The following is a 17,885-nucleotide window of genomic DNA, read 5'->3' as shown; positions in this document are numbered from 1 at the left end:
ATGACTTTACACTCCCTAAAACCTGCCTCATGTGAGAAGACATCAATTATTTATTATTTATTTATTTATTTGCTTTATTTTTATACCGCATTTTTCAGCCTAAATCGGCGACTCAATGCGGTTTACAATACAATTTATATAACAACCACAGTTAGTTAAAAACACAACATACACGACAGACAATACAAGACAAACAGCGTGGTCATCAACGCCTCAGTAAAATCAGATTCCGTTCTCATAATCCTTCTACCATTCCTTTGTTCATTTATGCCGTCTTCATGAGTTCAGTTGCCTTGTTGACCGAATGCCTGTTCATAGAGCCACGTCTTGACCCTCCTCCGGAACTCCAGCAACGAAGGGGCCTGCCTGATGTCTACGGGTAGGGCATTCCATAGCCGAGGGGCCACCACCGAGAAGGCCCTGTCTCTCGTCCCCGCCAGCCGCACCTGCGACGCAGGCGGGACCGAGAGCAGGGCCTCCCCGGACGATCTTAACATCCTCGTCGGTTCATAGGTGGAGATGCGTTCGGAGAGGTAAGCAGGACCAGAACCGTTTAGGGCTTTATAGGCTAAAGCCAGCACCTTGAATTGTGCCCGGTAGTGAATTGGCAGCCAGTGGAGTTGGCTCAGCAGAGGAGTGGTGTGCTCCCTGAGTGCCGCTCCCGTTAGTAACCTGGCCGCCGAGCGCTGGACCATCTGAAGCTTCCGGCCAGTCTTCAAGGGCAACCCCACATAGAGCGCGTTGGGATGTAACCAGAGCGTGGACTACCGTGGCCAAATCCGACTTCCCAAGGTACGGGCACAACTGGCGCACAAGTTTGAGTTGTGCAAATGCTCCCCTGGACACTGCCAAAACTTGGGGTTCCAAGCTTAGCGAGGAGTCCAGGATCACACCCAACCTGCGTCTTCAGGGGGAGTGTAACCCCGTCTAACACAGGCTGTAACCCTATACCCTGTTCGGCCTTACGACTGACCAGGAGTGCCTCTGTCTTATCTGGATTCAATTTCAATTTGTTAGCCCTCATCCAGTCCGACACAGCGGCCAAGTAACGGTTCAGGACCTGAACAGCCTCCTTAGTAGTAGGTGGGAAGGAGTGACAGAGTTGGACGTCATCTGCGTACAGATAACACTGCACCCCGAAACTCCGGATGATCTCTCCCAACGGCTTCATGTAGATGTTAAATAACATGGGGGACAATATTGAACCCTGCGGGACCCCACAAGACAATGGTTGTGGGGTAGAGCAGTTGTCCCCCAGCAACACCTTCTGAGTACGATCCTCTAGGAAGGACCTGAGCCACTGCAAAACAGTGCCACCAAGGCCCATTTCCGCGAGGCGTCTCAGAAGGATACCGTGGTCGATGGTATCGAAGGCCGCTGAGAGGTCCAGCAGAACTAACAGGGACACACTCCCCCTGTCTAGCTCCCTGCGCAGATCATCCACTAAGGCGACCAAGGCTGTCTCGGTACCATGTCCCGGCCTGAAACCAGACTGTGCCGGATCTAGATAATCAGTGTCTACCAAGAATACCTGGAGTTGTGAGGCCACCACATGTTCCAGGACTTTGCTCAAAAAGGGAAGATTGGAAACAGGCCGATAGTTGACGAATTGAGTGGGATCCAGTGATGGTTTTTTCAACAGCGGTTTTATCACAGCTTGTTTTAAGCTGGCTGGAATTTTGCCTTCCCGAAGGGAGGCATTAACCACCACAATCACCCACTCGGCCAATCCCCCTCTGGCCTCCTTTAGAAGCCAGGATGGGCAGGGGTCTAGGATGCATGTGGTTGCCCTCATTCCTCCAAGTATCTTGTCCACATCCTCAGGTTTCACCAATTGAAATGAATCCAACAAAATCGGATAAGCAGATGCTCGTGTTACATCCTCTGAGACTGCCGTTAACATGGTGTCCAGGTCAGAACGGATCAAAGCGACTTTGTCCGCAAAGAACCGAGCAAATGCTTCACTGGGTTATGTAGCTTAATATAATTTATATATTATATAATAAATATAATTTAGTTATTTAGAGAACCTTGCTAACTTGAATATAGAATGGATATGGCCTTCATGGAGAAATGTGTACAATATTTCCAATGCCAGTTTTATTATTAAAACTGCTAAAATTAGCTCAGTGACTAGGCAAAAGTAGATAGGATATGGAAGAAATTTGGAACATCTTTCCATAATTTTAACATTGCTTCTCTTGGCTTTGATTTACTTGGAGCAATATATTGGGAAGGGTGTTTTGCCATTTTACTGTAATCAGTTTGCTCACTGGAAATTGCTCTCCCGCACGGCTGCTTTCCCACATTTTGGGGAGGGGTACTTTATCCCTTTATCTTTTGCCAATCTGAAAGAACGTATGCTTAGGGAAATCTTCTTTGTCTATAGAATAAAGAAAGGTTAGCCTCCCCATTCCCCTCCCCACAGCTCAATTAAAATTAGAACCTCATCTACCTGAGACGTCAAAACCTAGAAAACTTGGAGACTCCTATTTGTATTTCTTAAGAATAAGTCAGCATTACTTATGTAAGATTTCTACTTAACTGTGTTGAAATGCACACCAGTACTGCCTGGTAGAGTGTGCTTTTTCATTGCATTTATACCTTGTTCAAGTGTGAAATATCCAAGTTGTTTCAACATGCAAGTGGGAATTGAAGTTGCATGTTGCAGCTATGCTGTCTGATGTTTTAATATTGTTGTTTCTATTAGGTGTCATCCCTGGACTGCACATGCAGGGCCGTAGCCAGAAAAAAAATTCGGGAGGGGTTGACATTTTTGGGGGGGGGGGTTGAAAATTTCACGGGGTGGGGGGTGAGGTTGAAACCTGCCTCCTAGCTCACGCTGAAGCGCACAGTAGGAGGCAGAGCAGCCTTCAATAGCTTGCAGCTCCAACCCTGTCAACCACCTCCACCAAGTCTGGCCTCCTTAATGAGAGCATTCAACACCCTCCTCCTCCAACTTGGTTGCTTCACTACATTGGCTATTGCTGCAAGTAATGACAGTGTGAATAAATTGTCAATATTTGCTTGAGATAGTGTTTGCAGTTCTGGAGGGACTCTTAATTTTTTGCATCTCATAGACTTAGCATGGGGATTTGGTTAACCAATTAAAATTCATGAGTAAACCAGTTTTTTTTAAATCTGAAACTTTTTTGGGGGGGGTTGAACCCCTAACCCCCCCCCCCCCTCGCTACAGGCCTGTGCTCATGTCTTTGTGTCATCAAGTTTCCAGTACTTAATGAGTAGCTAGTTGAGGATGTGAGAGCTGAACCATAAGGAAGGTTGGGTGAAGGAAGATAGACACTTTCGAGGACTCTCTTTGGCATTGCAAAAAAGAGATTGAGCTTGGCATTTTCAATATACTTGTGATACCCAACCCCAAAGTCCCGGGTGATCTCTCTCACCTGCTCTTTCATTCAACCCATTTTTGTCACTTGCCTTAATCATTTCTAGATAGATGTAATTTTAATGTATGTTTATTTAGGAAATCTTCATTAAAGCCGGAAGATGAAGTTGAAAGTTCTTCAGAAAGTGAAGAAGATGAAGAACAACCTGATCGCCACCAGGAAATTAATACAGATTTGCCTTCAGAATACTGGCAAATTCAAAAATTAGTGAAATATATAAAGGTAAACATTTTTTTACTTTTTAAAAGAACACCATTATTTTCTTTAATTAGTTTATAATACTTAATTACTGACTCTCTTTTGTCTCTTACTTTTAAATTAATTCGCATTTCATTTTTTTTTTTGCAAACTAAACTTTTAGTGGCGACTGGAGGAGCCCTGACCCTAACCTTGATCCAGGTTTTAGTCCAAATTTTAAAAGACTTACTCAAAGTGCCAAAACATTAGTGGACTACCCCATACCTATTTCCCACTCACTGGGACCTCCATCAGTCTCTCCTCCACTGGAAGGCTGTTTCATGGCTTCAGAAAGCATGAGTCTCCAATGGTGCCTTCTTGGGGCACAACTGTCCATTTTTAGATATATATTATTTCAATGGCAAAGGCTTGGGGACGCTAGGAAACCCCCGTGGAGCTTAATGAGCTGCACAATTCCAACCCTTGCTTTATAGGGTGAGTGAAAAATAGGGCTTTATGCCTTTTGGAATAAGATCTCAACCAGACTGAGAGAAGTTTAGATCTCTGATCTGAACCACTGAAAATGCAAATAAGCGAAGCTAGAGTTGTTTGATGCACTAATGAGTATTTAGGAAGCAGCAGCATTTTCTTTTGAAGTTTAACATGGAGCTTTGGCCTTTTGCCCAGTGAGCTATGCATTGTCTATGCTAAGAAAACAGACGAATAAAAGTATTGTACGCTTACTAAGAATCAGATAACTGTTTGCTGGAAAGTTAGTTGGCAAATTATACCATGTTGGCAAACAGCAATCTGAGGTTATACAAAGTTTTGTGCAGAAATGAAACATCAGAGAAAAAACAAAATTGTGAGACCCAGTTACAATTTATCCTTCTGAAATAATTTTGGATGCCTTTTCTCCCCTGTGCTGAAATTATTTAGTTTTATAGCAAAACAAAACACAAAACCCTCCAGCCACCAAAACAGGAGGAATTTTGATTAAAATGGTTTCTTGTTCAAAAGATTAGTTCCAAATTAGTGTGACTAGACTTGGGTTTATTTATAATACGTGTCAGTTTATATCTTGCACAGTTTATCCAGAAATGATGCCCCCTCCCCTTTTTAAATGAACAGCCACTGGGTGTATAGCAATTTAAGGCTGTGGTGGGATTTACTTCTGAGTAAACATAGTTAGGATTGCACTGTAAATGTGGTGTACTTCTAATATCGCTGGAAGATGTACGTAGTTTCAAAACCTGTTTTTAATCAAATTGTGGTGGAAGATCTGAGTGTATGTCACAACAGGATGAATGACAGTTACTCCCAGTTTAAAATTTAATTATGATTGGAGCATGCCAAAATAAGAATGATAAACTAATATCCATTACATTTTAAACACATACAATAACAATGGCTGTGGGTTTTGTTTGCTGAGGCAAAAAGTTATGGATTTTTGAAACGTTTTTGTTTAGAATCGTAGGATTCTGGAATGAGGCGATGATTGAAATCCTAATAGGAAAATGTATATCAAGCTCTACAAATTGGATCCCATCCAGATCTGACAAATCTGAGAGTTACAAAGGCATCTAGTTTGGGGAATGCTGATTTATATAGTGTGTTTTTCGTTTTAACAAAAAAAAGGAAGAAAAAGTGTTATGGGGTATCACTTGTCTTTACTGTCCATTTCTGCTACTGTTCCTTTAAAATAATGCAATCAATAGGGGTCCTTGATTCCTATCCAGACATTTTCATTAAGATGGGATCAACAGGCATGTTTTCCATCTGAGACTCTTGAGGCTGATGGGTTCACTGATGATTTAGAGAGGATTGTGGGATTGCCTGTGGGATTTTCTGAGGCTTGAAGTGATGATGATATTAGCCAGTGGAATTATGCTTCTCTTTGTGAAAGACCTGACTCTAAAAGTGCAGGGCTTCAAGGTCAGTCAGAGGAGCCAGAAGCTAGAACATTAGATAAGGAGTCAAGCAAAGACCTAAGTGATACAGAAGGCTCTCATGGGAAACAAAAGTCTCCCATTTACAGTTCAGAGCAGAAAATAGACAGCACCTGTCAGAGCGATTACATGGGAAAGTGGGGGATAAAATTCATGGGAAAAGGCATGACTTCATGGGTGCCTATTAAATAGCAAATTGTATATCTAAGGGTTAGTTCAGTCAATGTAATGTTCGAGTGCGAATCTAGGTCTGAGTTCTCTGGTTCTTGTTTCAAGTCAAGCCTTGGTTTTGGATTTAAGTATCCTGGAAGTTTTCTATGTCCTTTTATATATATATATTCGTGCTGATGTTTTACTAAGTATACCTTTTGCTTCTGTACTTAAGCTGTTATGGTGACTTTGGGCTATTCCTGGACAGTATTAACTTTGAATCTGTTAAATCCATTTGGATTCCTGTTGGATGATTTTTTTCCAATACTTTTAATGTGTTTTTACAATAAACTGTTTGCTTGTATTCTGGACTCTTATGTGATGCTATGGTCATAGGTGTTCTCAGGCCTGGGGTGCAACAGTCTGCACCTATCCTTGTTTTACAGTTGAAAATTTTCAAACAAGGCTTAAGATTTAATCACTTGCCTGCAGATCATCAAATATTACCAATTTTCTCAAATTTGGCATGGCTCTTCCATGCCAAATTTGAGAAAATTTCCATAGAGTTGGGGCCCATATACCCGAGTTACAATGTCAGGTGGAAAGAATCAACCTCATGGAACTGCATTTGTTTGTACCTCTGAAAATGAAAGCAAATCTGGAAATACACAGTGTAATATCACTTGGTTAATATTTTAATCTCAACAAGAGTAAAAATAATATATATTTCGGTAAAAGCAAATATGTTACACACTGTATCAATTTTGTAGCTGTTGTTACAAAAACCAAAAGAATGAATTATGCTTTCTGGAAAAAATGATTTATTTCAGTATATTATCTGTGAATTGCCTATATGGAAATGCCAAAGAGGAATTTCTATTAAATAGTATGGCACATTATCTCCTATTGTTTGTCTGGAAGAGTAGAAGGAGCAGTAGACTTGGTCTGTACAGATAAGACATACGTAATTAATACCAGAAACCTTCTGCAAGAATATGACAAGCATATAACAAAATATAAACTAGTATTAGGCTGTGATTAAAACATTTTCTGATAACACACACAGGGTACTGTTATTATGCTGTTTTTCTATATGGAGCACTATTATTGTGATGTGCTTGTCAATTCTGGAGTATTGTTTACATTATGGCCATCTGTCAGGGGTGCTTTGAATGCAGTTTTTCTCCTTTTTGGCAGGGGTTGGACTGGATGACCCACAAGGTATCTTCCAACTCTATGATTCTATGTTATGGTACTTCTCAGTTGGCCTGTATTCACACAAGCAGCCTCCTCCCTGGGTGACCGTTTTTAATGTAACCATATGGGTTTGTTTATTGACAAAATAGTGTTGGTATGCAGTGTCATGGGCCCAGAACACATCGGTTGAGGATATATTGGAATACAAAAAGATGATGAGAGACGATGAGGAAACCCTGGACACCAGAACCCTGTCCTCTGTTTCTAGATTATCACTGAGGAATTGGCCCATTGGTTTACTCCCTAGGAACAGCTATAGGTTCATAATAAACCACGTTGCTTTGAATGCCAAAGCTCAGCCCCCCGTGTTTCAGGAAAAAACCCTTTCCAGAAGCCTTGGAGACCCAATGCCAGTCAGTTTTGAAAATATGATTCCGGATGGACCCAATGGTTTAAGACAGTGTACAATGGAACTCTGTATTCTTGTGCACCTTCTTAAAGTCAGGGACTGGAAAAAGCTTACTCCGAAACATTTCTTGGCCACTGCTTTACACAAGAATTAGAAAATTAATCTAAAAGGGTTGATGGAACATAATTTCCTATTCCTCCAGGTCTTTCATGAGCTCTTCTCACATAGTGCATACACACTATTTTCCATAAACACACACATGCAGGCTTTACCTAGAATAGAGCAGCCTCAAGTATATAAATATGAAGAAGTTTCTATTGTTTCTCTGTTCTGAAAGACTAGGAGAAACAAGAAATACAATTTTAATAAATATATAGACTATAAACTGCTCCATATCAATATTCCAAGAAGATCAGAAATTAGGGAGCATTGCTATTTGAAGGTAGAAAGCAAAAATGCTGCTTTATTTATTATATCAGAAGTGAACCAAGGGTACAGTTGTCATGTATTTAAAGGACACAAAGTTTATAAAACTTGGAATTATACTAAATTTCCTTTGACCAGTAGCTGGCCACTTGGAGTGCCTCTGGTGTTGCTGCAAGAAGGTCCTCCATTGTGCATGTGGCAGGGATCAGCTGCATTGTAATAGGTGGTCTGTGGTTTGCTCTTCACACTTGCATGTCGTGGACTCCACTTTGTGGTCCCATTTCTTAAGATTGGTTCTGCATCTCATGGTGCTAGAGCGCAGTCTGTTCAGTGCCAAGTCACCCAGTCTTCAACTTAAAGCCATGGGCAAAATGTTTTCAAGTACCCCATGTACTATATACTATGATTCCTAATCCATCTAAAACACAGACGTGTGCTTTTCACCTTAAGAACAGATAAGTTTTGACCAGTAGCTGGCCACTTGGAGTGCCTCTGGTGCTGCAATAAGAAGGTCCTCCATTGTGCATGTGGCAGGGCTCAGACTGCATTGTAATAGGTAGTCTGTGATTTGATCTTCTCCACACTCGCATGTCATGGACTACACTTTGTGGCCCCATTTCTTAAGGTTGGCTCTGCATCTTGTGATGCCAGAGTGCAGTCTGTTCAGTGCCTTCCAAGTCGCCCAGTCTTCTGTGTGCCCAGGGGGGAGTCTGTCATCCGGTATCAGCCATGGCTTGAGATTCCAGGTTTTAGCCTGCCACTTTTGGACTCTCACTTGTTGAGGCATTCTTTCAGGTATCTCTGAAAGAATGGAGCTGGGCATGTTTAGCCTGAAGAAGAGAAGTCTGAGTGGAGATATGATAGCTATGTATAAATATGTGAGAGGAAGCCACAGGGAGGAGGGAGCAAGCTTGTTTTCTGCTTCCCTGGAGACTAGGACGCGGAACAATGGCTTCAAACTACAAGAAAGGAGATTCCATGTAAACATGAGGAAGAACTTCCTGACTGTGAGAGCTGTTCAGCAGTGGAACTCTCTGCCCCGGAGTGTGGTGGAGGCTCCTTCTTTAGAAGCTTTTAAACAGAGGCTGTATGGCCGTCTGTCAGGGGTGATTTGAATGCAGTTTTCCTACTTCTGGACAGGAGGTTGGACTGGATGGACCATGAGGTCTCTTCCAACTCTATTTATTTATTTATTTATTTATTTACTGCATTTGTTGACCGCCGTTCTCAGCCCTAGGGCGACTCACGGCGGTGTACAACATATAAAAACAGTTTACAATAAGGGAATATCACAACAAAATATCAACATGACTATCAATAATACAATTACACTAAATCATCCGCGCCGTCTCATCGTAGAATCATAAACCAATCTCGTTATCCATATTCTGTTCCAATCATCATTGCCAATTGTTGTAGCACTTAGTCAAACGCCTTCTCAAATAACCATGTCTTTAGGCTCTTGCGGAATGTCATAAGGGAGGGCGCCTGTCTGATGTCTACAGGGAGGGTGTTCCACAGCCGGGGGACCACCACCGAGAAGGCCCTATCCCTCGTCCCTCGTCTATGATTCTATGATTCTGTAGATCTTAGAAAGCTATTTCTTGATTTAAGGCATTGGGGTCCTGGCTGATATCCGAACAGGGGATGGGCCGGAAATGTCAATGTCGTGGTCCTTTGATTATTGGCTGCTACTTTCCACCACATGTCAGGTGGTGCAATACCAGCTAAACAGCATAATTTCTCCAGTGGTATGGGGCGTAGACATCCTGTGATAATGCGGCATGTCTCATTAAGAGCCACATCTACTGTTTTAGCGTGGTGGGATGTGTTACACAATGGGCATGCGTACTCAGCAGCAGAATAGCAAAGTGCAAGAGCAGGTGTCTTCACTGTGTCTGGTTGTGCTGAAAGCAAATTATGAATCACAAGTGCAATGAGTGGACAAGATCCTGTTTGACATTCTGTCAGTGTACTCATATAAACAGATGTAAAGACAATTGGAAGTCCATTGGAGGATAGCTCCTAGGCCATTCTAAGGGCCATTCTAAGGATGTTACTATTTGATTATGAGATGAGGAGGCACAGTTGTGCATGTATGTTATTGAACAGTGGAAGAATAGGGAAATTGTATGGTCCTGTAAAAAGAATTTTTCTGCATGCATATTGAATTTTGAATGTGTCTAAAGATGTAAATATTTAAACCAGGGGTTCTCAAACGGGATTCTGCAAGAGGACATTCATTATATGTAACATGAGGGATTGCGATTTTTTAGGCACACATTCTTGCATTAATGTAATACTTTTAATACAAAGTTTCCCTGAGACCAGAAAATTATTTCAAGGTTTCCTTCAGGGTAAAAAGGCCGAGAAAGACTAATCTAAATAGCACAACAACCTCTTTAACTGGGAGTTACATTAACATATTGTATCAAAAGAATTCCAGCCAATGTTAAATTGTGATTCCTGAATGGACGAGAAGAGCGATGAAATTCATGCTGTAATGACATTAGGTTCTTGATGTGTTTCTAATTAGGCAATATATCCATCACAGCCACTTCCCAAAATAAACATTTGTTTGTCACATGTTATCTGCTGGGTTCATAATCATAGAGTAGAAAGTCAAATTACTTTACAATTTACTTCGCTTTTTATATATCAGAGCCTGGGCCAGCTTAGCCTCCATCCCCAGGACCTTCCCATAAATATCAAAATTATAAAAGTCTTTTTTTGAGTTGGAAGGATTTTTTCAACAATATATAGTGTTACTGGTTCAAATTAGGTACACAGATAGCAGCTGGAAAATAAGTTATGGGCTGATTATACTAAAGAAATATTTTCCTTTCCATGATCCATTAAATGTATGTGACAATATAATGTTCATGCAAATACCACTGAAAATTTGGGGGGAGACGGGGACTGCTCTACACAGAAAAGGCAAGAGTGGAGTGTAGAAAGAAAAGATAATTACTGTATATACTTGAGCATAAGCTGAGCTTTTCAGCCCTCTTTTAAGGCTGAAAAAGCCCCCCTCGGCTTATATTCAAGTCAAGGTTAATTTATTTTACTCTATTATTATTATTATTACATTTATTATTTTACATTATTACTATTATTATTATTACTACATTTCCATTATTTTACTCTATTATATTTATTATTTTACTCTATTTTATAGTTATTATTACATTTATTATTTTACTCTCTTAATATTACATTTATTATTTTACTCTATTATTACTGTTTTTATTACATTTCCATTATTTTACTCTATTATTATTTTTATCACATTTATTATTTTACTCTTTTTATTATTATTGGAAGGATATTTAAGCCCATTTACACTGAAGAAGGTTAGAATAATGGTTTAACCAGAGTTGGACAGTTTTACCTTAAATTGCAGTTTTATGTAAATATTCAAAAACATTTAACCTACTGATGCCTCAATTCATGTAATGTTATTGGTATATATTTTTATTTTGAAATTTACCAGTTGTTGCTGCATTTCCAACCCTTGGCTTATACTCGACTCAGTAAGTTTTCCCAGCTTTTTCTGGTAAAATTTATATTATATTATATAAATTCAGGTCGACTTATATTCAGGTCGACTTATACTTGAGTATATCTGGTAGCTCTTCAAAACAGTTCATGATTTGTAAAATTAAATTTATTATGGTAGTAGCCACAGAAATTAAAAATGTAATTAAAATAGCATGGAAATATATATTTAAAGCCAGAAAATGTAATCGTGGAATCACAAAGTTGGAAGGAACCACAAGGACCATCTATTCCAACCTCATGCCAAGAATCCACAACTAAAGCAGTTCCTAGACATAGCCATCCAGCCTCTGTATGCAGTTCGCTGTACAAAGAAGTAGAGTCCACCATCCTCTGAAGCAGAACTTCTACTCACTATAAAATAGCCAATATTCACATTATGTCCTCTCATTCTTTCTCTCCCCTAGACACACAACCATAGTGATCTCCATGTGTGATTAATTTATGGGTAGTAGGACCTTTCAGTGGGTCCTACTTAATTAGATGGGATATGCACCATATATTTAGAAACACTTTTATTTGCCCAGTTTTGCTCCAGTGACAGAAAATTAACTTTGGGGCAGGCTCTCTTTTTTAGAGTTTTCTGATCCTGAAATTGACCAAAAGTATTATGGCAGATGACTTTGTGGTTGTTTTTCCCATCATTTCAGAAAAGAGAAATGAACCACTGAAGTGGTTCTATCCCGTAGTCACTTCTCAGTACAGGCAGTCCCTGAGTTACAGACAAGATAGGTTCTTAAGCTGAATTTGCATGTAAGTTGGAACAGGTACATTTTTAAGTGTAACTTCAGCCAAAAATATTTATATATAAAAGAGTAGAGACATCGCACTGGCAATAAACATCCACATAGTTAAAGCAATGGTATTCCCCGTAGTAACCTATGGTTGCGAGAGCTGGACCATAAGGAAGGCTGAGCCAAGGAAGATAGATGCTTTTGAAATGTGGTGTTGGAGGAAAATTCTGAGAGTGCCGTGGACCATGAGATGATCCAAGCAGTCCATACTCCAGGAAATAAACCCCAACTGCTCATTGGAGGGAACGATATTAGAGGCAAAGATGAAGTACTTTGGCCAAATAATGAGAAAACAGGAAACCTTAGAGAAGACAATGATGCTGGGGAAAATGGAAGTGAGAGGACAAGGGGCCGACCAAAGGCAAGATGGATGGTATCCTTGAAGTGACAGGCTTGACTCTGAAGGAGCTGGGGGTGGCAACAGCTGACAGGGAGCTTTGGTGTGGGCTGGTCCATGAGGTCACAAAGAGTCGGAAGCGACTGAATGAATGTAACAACAAAACTGAGTTAATTTATTATCAAGATATACTGTAACTGATACATTGAAATATGTTTGCCTCTACAAGGATCAGGGTTGTTGAATTCCAAGCAAGTTGTGGTTGTAGGAAATAAATATATAGTGGCTGACTGCTATGGGAAATTGGATGCGAGACTTAGATTGACCACTGATTTAAGCTAGCAAGATTTGCGTTATTTTTGCAGAGCTCATATGAGTGTCCATTTGGCAACTAAAAGCTCTTCTTGAAGATGAGCTGCAAATGCATTCAGGACTCTGAAAAGGAGGGAAGCTGTCAATACACTTTTTTCTCCCTATTTTTTCATATTGTTCTGATTTTATAAAATATCGTTATATCAATACTAAGTAATATTTCAAATGTTGTTATATGGCATGTGTTGTTTTTTATCACATATAATGACTTTTCTCAGCTTTAGAATTTTTGCTCACAGAATGACTGAATTGTGCCTGCCCCCTGAAAGTATTGTTTCCGTTACATTTTAATGCTCTATTCATATGGTTTAGTTTTTCCTTGGAAAATCCATTGGCTCTGGAGCAATTGAATTGCCCAACTTTTTATTCATTCTCAGCTGCTTGTTGTTTTCTTGACAGTATGAAGAAACAATGGGTCTTCCTAGATTCATTTTGTTAAATTTCTTTCACAGACACTGGCAGGCCCCGCCATGACCCCACACCCACTTGTGGCAATTGAAGCTCTCGCCAGATGCTGGCTTACGGAGCTCCCCCACCAGTTCCTCCCTCACTATCAGTCCCACTTTAGGAAGCCGTGCAGTGCTTTTCTGGCATTTGACACCAGGGAATTGCAACAGTAGCCAGGCAAGGATGTCTCTGCCATGGACATGCCTCGTGGGTCTCTAGGGAAGAAACAGAGAAGAAGCCTTATAGTATGCAGCGGTCACTGATATACATTTTAGGCATTAGTGCTGTCACACGTTAGATAGCTGGCAAAAAAGACCAAGCTTTTTGAGATAGAGAGACAAACAGACAGATGTTTCTGCCCCATTTTATATCGCTAGATTCCAAGTAAAATCAATATAAACAAAATACAATTAAGTATACAAAACATATCAAACAAGCTATTGAGTTTAAAAGTTTAATCAACTTAAAACCATGGGCAAAATGTTTGGAAGTACCTCATGTACTGTGCACTAAAATTTCTAATCCAGCTAAAACACAGATGTGTGCTTTTCACCTTAAGAACAGACAAGTTTTGGCCAGTAGCTGGCCACTTGGAGCGCCTCTGGTCTTGCAATAAGAAGGTCCTCCATTGTGCATGTGGTTGGGCTCAAACTGCATTGTCATAGGTAGTCTGTGGTTTGCTCTTCTCTACACTCCTATGTCGTGGACTCCACTTTGTGGCTCCATGTCTTAAGGTTGGCTCTACATCTCATGGTGCCAGAGCGCAGTCTGTTCAGTGCCTTCCAAATCACCCAGTCTTCTGTGTGCTCAGGGGAGAGTCTCTCATTCAGTATCAGCCATGGCTTGAGGTTCTGGGTTTTAGCCTGCCGCTTTTGGACTCTTGCTTGCTGAGGTATTCCTGTGAGTATCTCTGTAGATCTTAGAAAACAATTTCTTGATTTAAGCCATTGGCATGCTGGCTTATATCTGAACAGAAGATGGGCGGAGATGTCACTGTCTTGGTCCTTTCATTGTAATCTGCTACTTCCCGGCAGATGTCAGGTGGTGCAATATCGGCTAAACAGCATAATTTCTCCAGTGGTGTGGGACATAGACATCCTGTGATAATGCAGCATGTCTCATTAAGAGCCACATCTACTGTTTTAGCGTGGTGGGATGTGTTACATAATGGGCATGCGTACTCAGCAGCAGAGTAGCAAAGCGCAAGAGCAGGTGTCTTCACTGTGTCTGGTTGTGATCCCCAGCTTTTGCCAGCCAGCTTTCGTATGATATTGTTTCTAGCGCTCACTTTTTGCTTGATAATCAAGCAGTGCTACTTGTAAATCAGAGCATGGACCAGGGTAACTCCTAAATATTTGGGTATGCAGCAATACTCCAGTAGGATTCCTTCCCAAGTAATCCTCAGAGCTCGAGTTGCTTGTCTATTATTTTTTTCCCCTCAAGATTAAATCGTTTATAAAATATTTTTTATTGATGCCATATAGCAAATTTTACATTCAGATAAAAAAGACTTAAAATAAACTCTCAGAAAGAAAGAAAAACCTAAAAGTAAAGGGAATAAAGGATGGATAGTGAAGAAAAAGAAAGAGAGAGAGAGAAAGGAATGGGGTGACTAAAGTGGGGAAAAAAAAAGAAAATCCACATAAAGAATATGTAGTTTGACTTCCATCTACTCCTCGGTGGTTGACTCCGTACTCTTTGTATATTTATGTTCTATGAATTTAACCTATTTTTACTCTAACTCTTCTACTTCCCCTTTCTTACAGTCCTTATCTTACAAGCTACTCTCTTTCTTCCTTTACATTATAAGCTCCATTTATGCCTCAATAATATAATTTTGTTGGTATCAATTTTAATTTTGAAATTTACTGCAGTTTCCACTAGGCCTGGGTAACAACGGAAAAATTTGTTTCTAAAATCGATTTGTATTTGGGGGTTTTTTTTGTTTCGATATTTAAAATAATTACAAAATTTTCCTTTTAAAAAGTTTGATATTTACGAAATTTCGTAAATGGTAAAAAATTAACGAATTGATTTCCGAAACAATAACGAATAGATTCGTTAATGGCGGACGCGACTGCGAAATACGCTAAAAAACCTCCAAAACCTTCTGAAGCTTCCCTCTCCCTCTGTTGTTGACTGTTGGTGTGATATTATAATTTTTTTTCACTAATTAAACCATAAAACTGGCCCAGACATGCGGAAATAATAACGAAACGACCTCAAAACAATAACGAAACGAATACAATATCGAAATACGAAGCATTTACAAAACGTTTTTGAAAATTCGTTTTTTTAATAATTGCTCCAGAATGGTTCGTTATCGTTTTGTAATTGAAAAAATTAACGAATTATTAACGAATTACGAATTAACGAAACGAAACCGCCCAGCCCTAGTTTCCACCCTTGACTTATACTCGAGTCAACACATTTTTTCAGTTTTTTGTGGTAAATTGGGTTCTTCAGCTTATATTCGTGTCAGCTTATACTTGAGTATATACGGTATATTTTGCCTTAAATTAACTCCTTTTAGTTTCAAAGGGTCTTTCAATTTAATAAAAATAGCTTGTCGTGCTTCTTGTTTCAATTTTTTATTGGCTTTTAATTCTGCATGCCAGTTTGATTGTTTTTCAGAAAGTGAAAATAGACAAGCCATATGAAAAATGACCGACAAAGGGAAGCAACATCAGGTTACAGAGGTTAAATTCTGTTAATTTTTTACTGCGTTTTCACTCCCTCAGCAGCTTGTCTTTGTATGACGTTTTAAAACTTGAAAAGTTTAAATGCCTGTAATATAAGTTTCTGTGGTTGATGGGAAAGGTGAAGTAGTGTGTGGTTTGGGATTGAGGAATAACAGGTGTGGAAAGTGTTAAGTGCCATCTTTTAGCTTACACTGCTCTAGTTACTTCTGATCACCTTTACAGAAGCGGCTTTTAACCACAAAAGTACCATTAGAAGCTTTTGCTTTTCTATGCAGCATTCGAACCTCTGAAGGATAAATTTCAGGTGGCACTGTGGTTAATTTCAAAGTACGATGTGAAATCCAAGAAATATTGTTGTAATGCTGACCGCTGACCTCAGAGATAACATAATGAAAGACTCCTAGTTTTTATCATGTTAGAGCTTTGATACTTCAGTACTTACGTACTTGCGTGAGCCCTCATATCCCAAGGATGATGGTCTTCCAAGTATAGCATCTTGCATGTGGGTCCGTAAGTGGCTGTGGAGCCCTATTCTTGATCTGCATGTTCTCTCGCCGTGAGGACATCAGTTTCCAGATGGAAGTGGTCTTGGTCAGGGTTGGCTTGATGCGCCTTCCTCTTGGCACATTTCTCCCTTTCACCCCCCATTTGTGCCTCTTTGAATTCTGCCGCACTGCTGGTCACAGCTGACCTCCAATTAGAGTGCTTGAGGGCCAGGGCTTCCCAGTTCTTGGTGTCTATGCCAAGGTTGCTTTTAAGTCCCATCTTTCAATCTCTTTTCCTGTCCACCAACATTGCTTTTTCTGTTCTTAAGTTGGGAGTATAGTAACTGCTTTTGGGAGACAGTGATCAGGCATTACTTCAATGCTGGTGGTTTTTGCTTCTTCCAGCATGCTGACATTTGTCTACTTGTCTTCCTAAGAGATTTGCAGAATTTTTCAGAGGCAACACTGGTGGAATCATTGCAGGAGTTGAGTGTGACATCTGTAGACAGTCCAAATTTCGCAGACATATAGCAGGGTTGGGAGGACAATAGCTTTATAAACAAGCACCTTGGTATCCCTATGGATGTCCCAATCCTCAAACACTCTCTGTTTCATTCAGAAAAATGCTGCACTCGCAGAGCTCAGTGTCAATGTTGATGTTTGTGAAGAGGTGACTGCCATTTTCTAACGTTACACCATTAACATGTATGAGTATTTCTGGCATTGCAAAGAGATTGGCTGGTGACTGTTGGAAGAGCACTTTGGTTTTCTTGATGTCCAATGAGAGGCCAAGCGTCTTATATGCTATTTAGAGTGGCTTTTAGGGCTTCTCCTGAATGTGCACAGACTACATTATCATCAGCATATTGGAGTTCTATAACAGCTGTTGTTGTGACCTTGGTTTGGCTTTCAGTCTGCTCAGGTTAAAGAAATATTTGAAATAGTGATGAGTTTATAGGACCCTAGAAGTCATTTTTTGTGTGATTCCCATCAATCCTAATCAGAATAAGGATATCAGCAAGTCATGAAATAGAGAAGATATCTTTGTGTGTGTGTGTGTGTGTGTGTGTGTGAATTTATGGCAAACCCATGGAATTGATAGGGTTTTCCTAGGCAATGACTACTTAGAGGTGGTCTTGCCAATGCATTTAGAATCCCACAAATTAAATGTATAAGTACCTGTACAGTACCATATTCTTGGTCCATTTTTTTCTGCACCATATGCCTACTTTTCATTTCCTGTTTCAGAGAACCTGGTAATTGTTTTATTCTGAATTTTTACTGCAAGCACTCCCTTGTTACTGAAACATTCCAGGCCTGAATGGTGTCAGTGCTTAATTAGGTCTTAAACAATAGTCATTTTCCATGCATTACAGACACGTAATGTGAACATTATGGAATTTGCGATCTTTATCATGGTTATGATTTTCCACTGGCCCTGGTTATTATAATCTGTATGTTTTATACACTGCCAG

The 17,885-nt window shown here is 40.0% G+C and overlaps 1 protein-coding gene across 1 annotated transcript in view; it reads left to right on the top strand.

Moving 5' to 3' along the window:
- ODAD2 (outer dynein arm docking complex subunit 2) overlaps window positions 1-17,885 on the top strand; it is an 85,467-nt gene that overhangs the window by 21,440 nt on the left and 46,142 nt on the right. Inside the window, exon 9 of the mRNA XM_060782468.2 lies at window positions 3,485-3,629. Coding sequence (XP_060638451.2) covers window positions 3,485-3,629 — 145 coding nt within the window. The remainder of the gene's footprint in view (window positions 1-3,484; window positions 3,630-17,885) is intronic.

The sequence above is a fragment of the Anolis sagrei genome, chromosome 6 (genome assembly GCF_037176765.1).
Source record: "Anolis sagrei isolate rAnoSag1 chromosome 6, rAnoSag1.mat, whole genome shotgun sequence".
NCBI lineage: Eukaryota > Metazoa > Chordata > Lepidosauria > Squamata > Dactyloidae > Anolis > Anolis sagrei.
The sequence above is the reverse complement of the archived record's forward strand: the minus strand, read 5'-3'. Positions and strand labels throughout refer to the sequence as shown.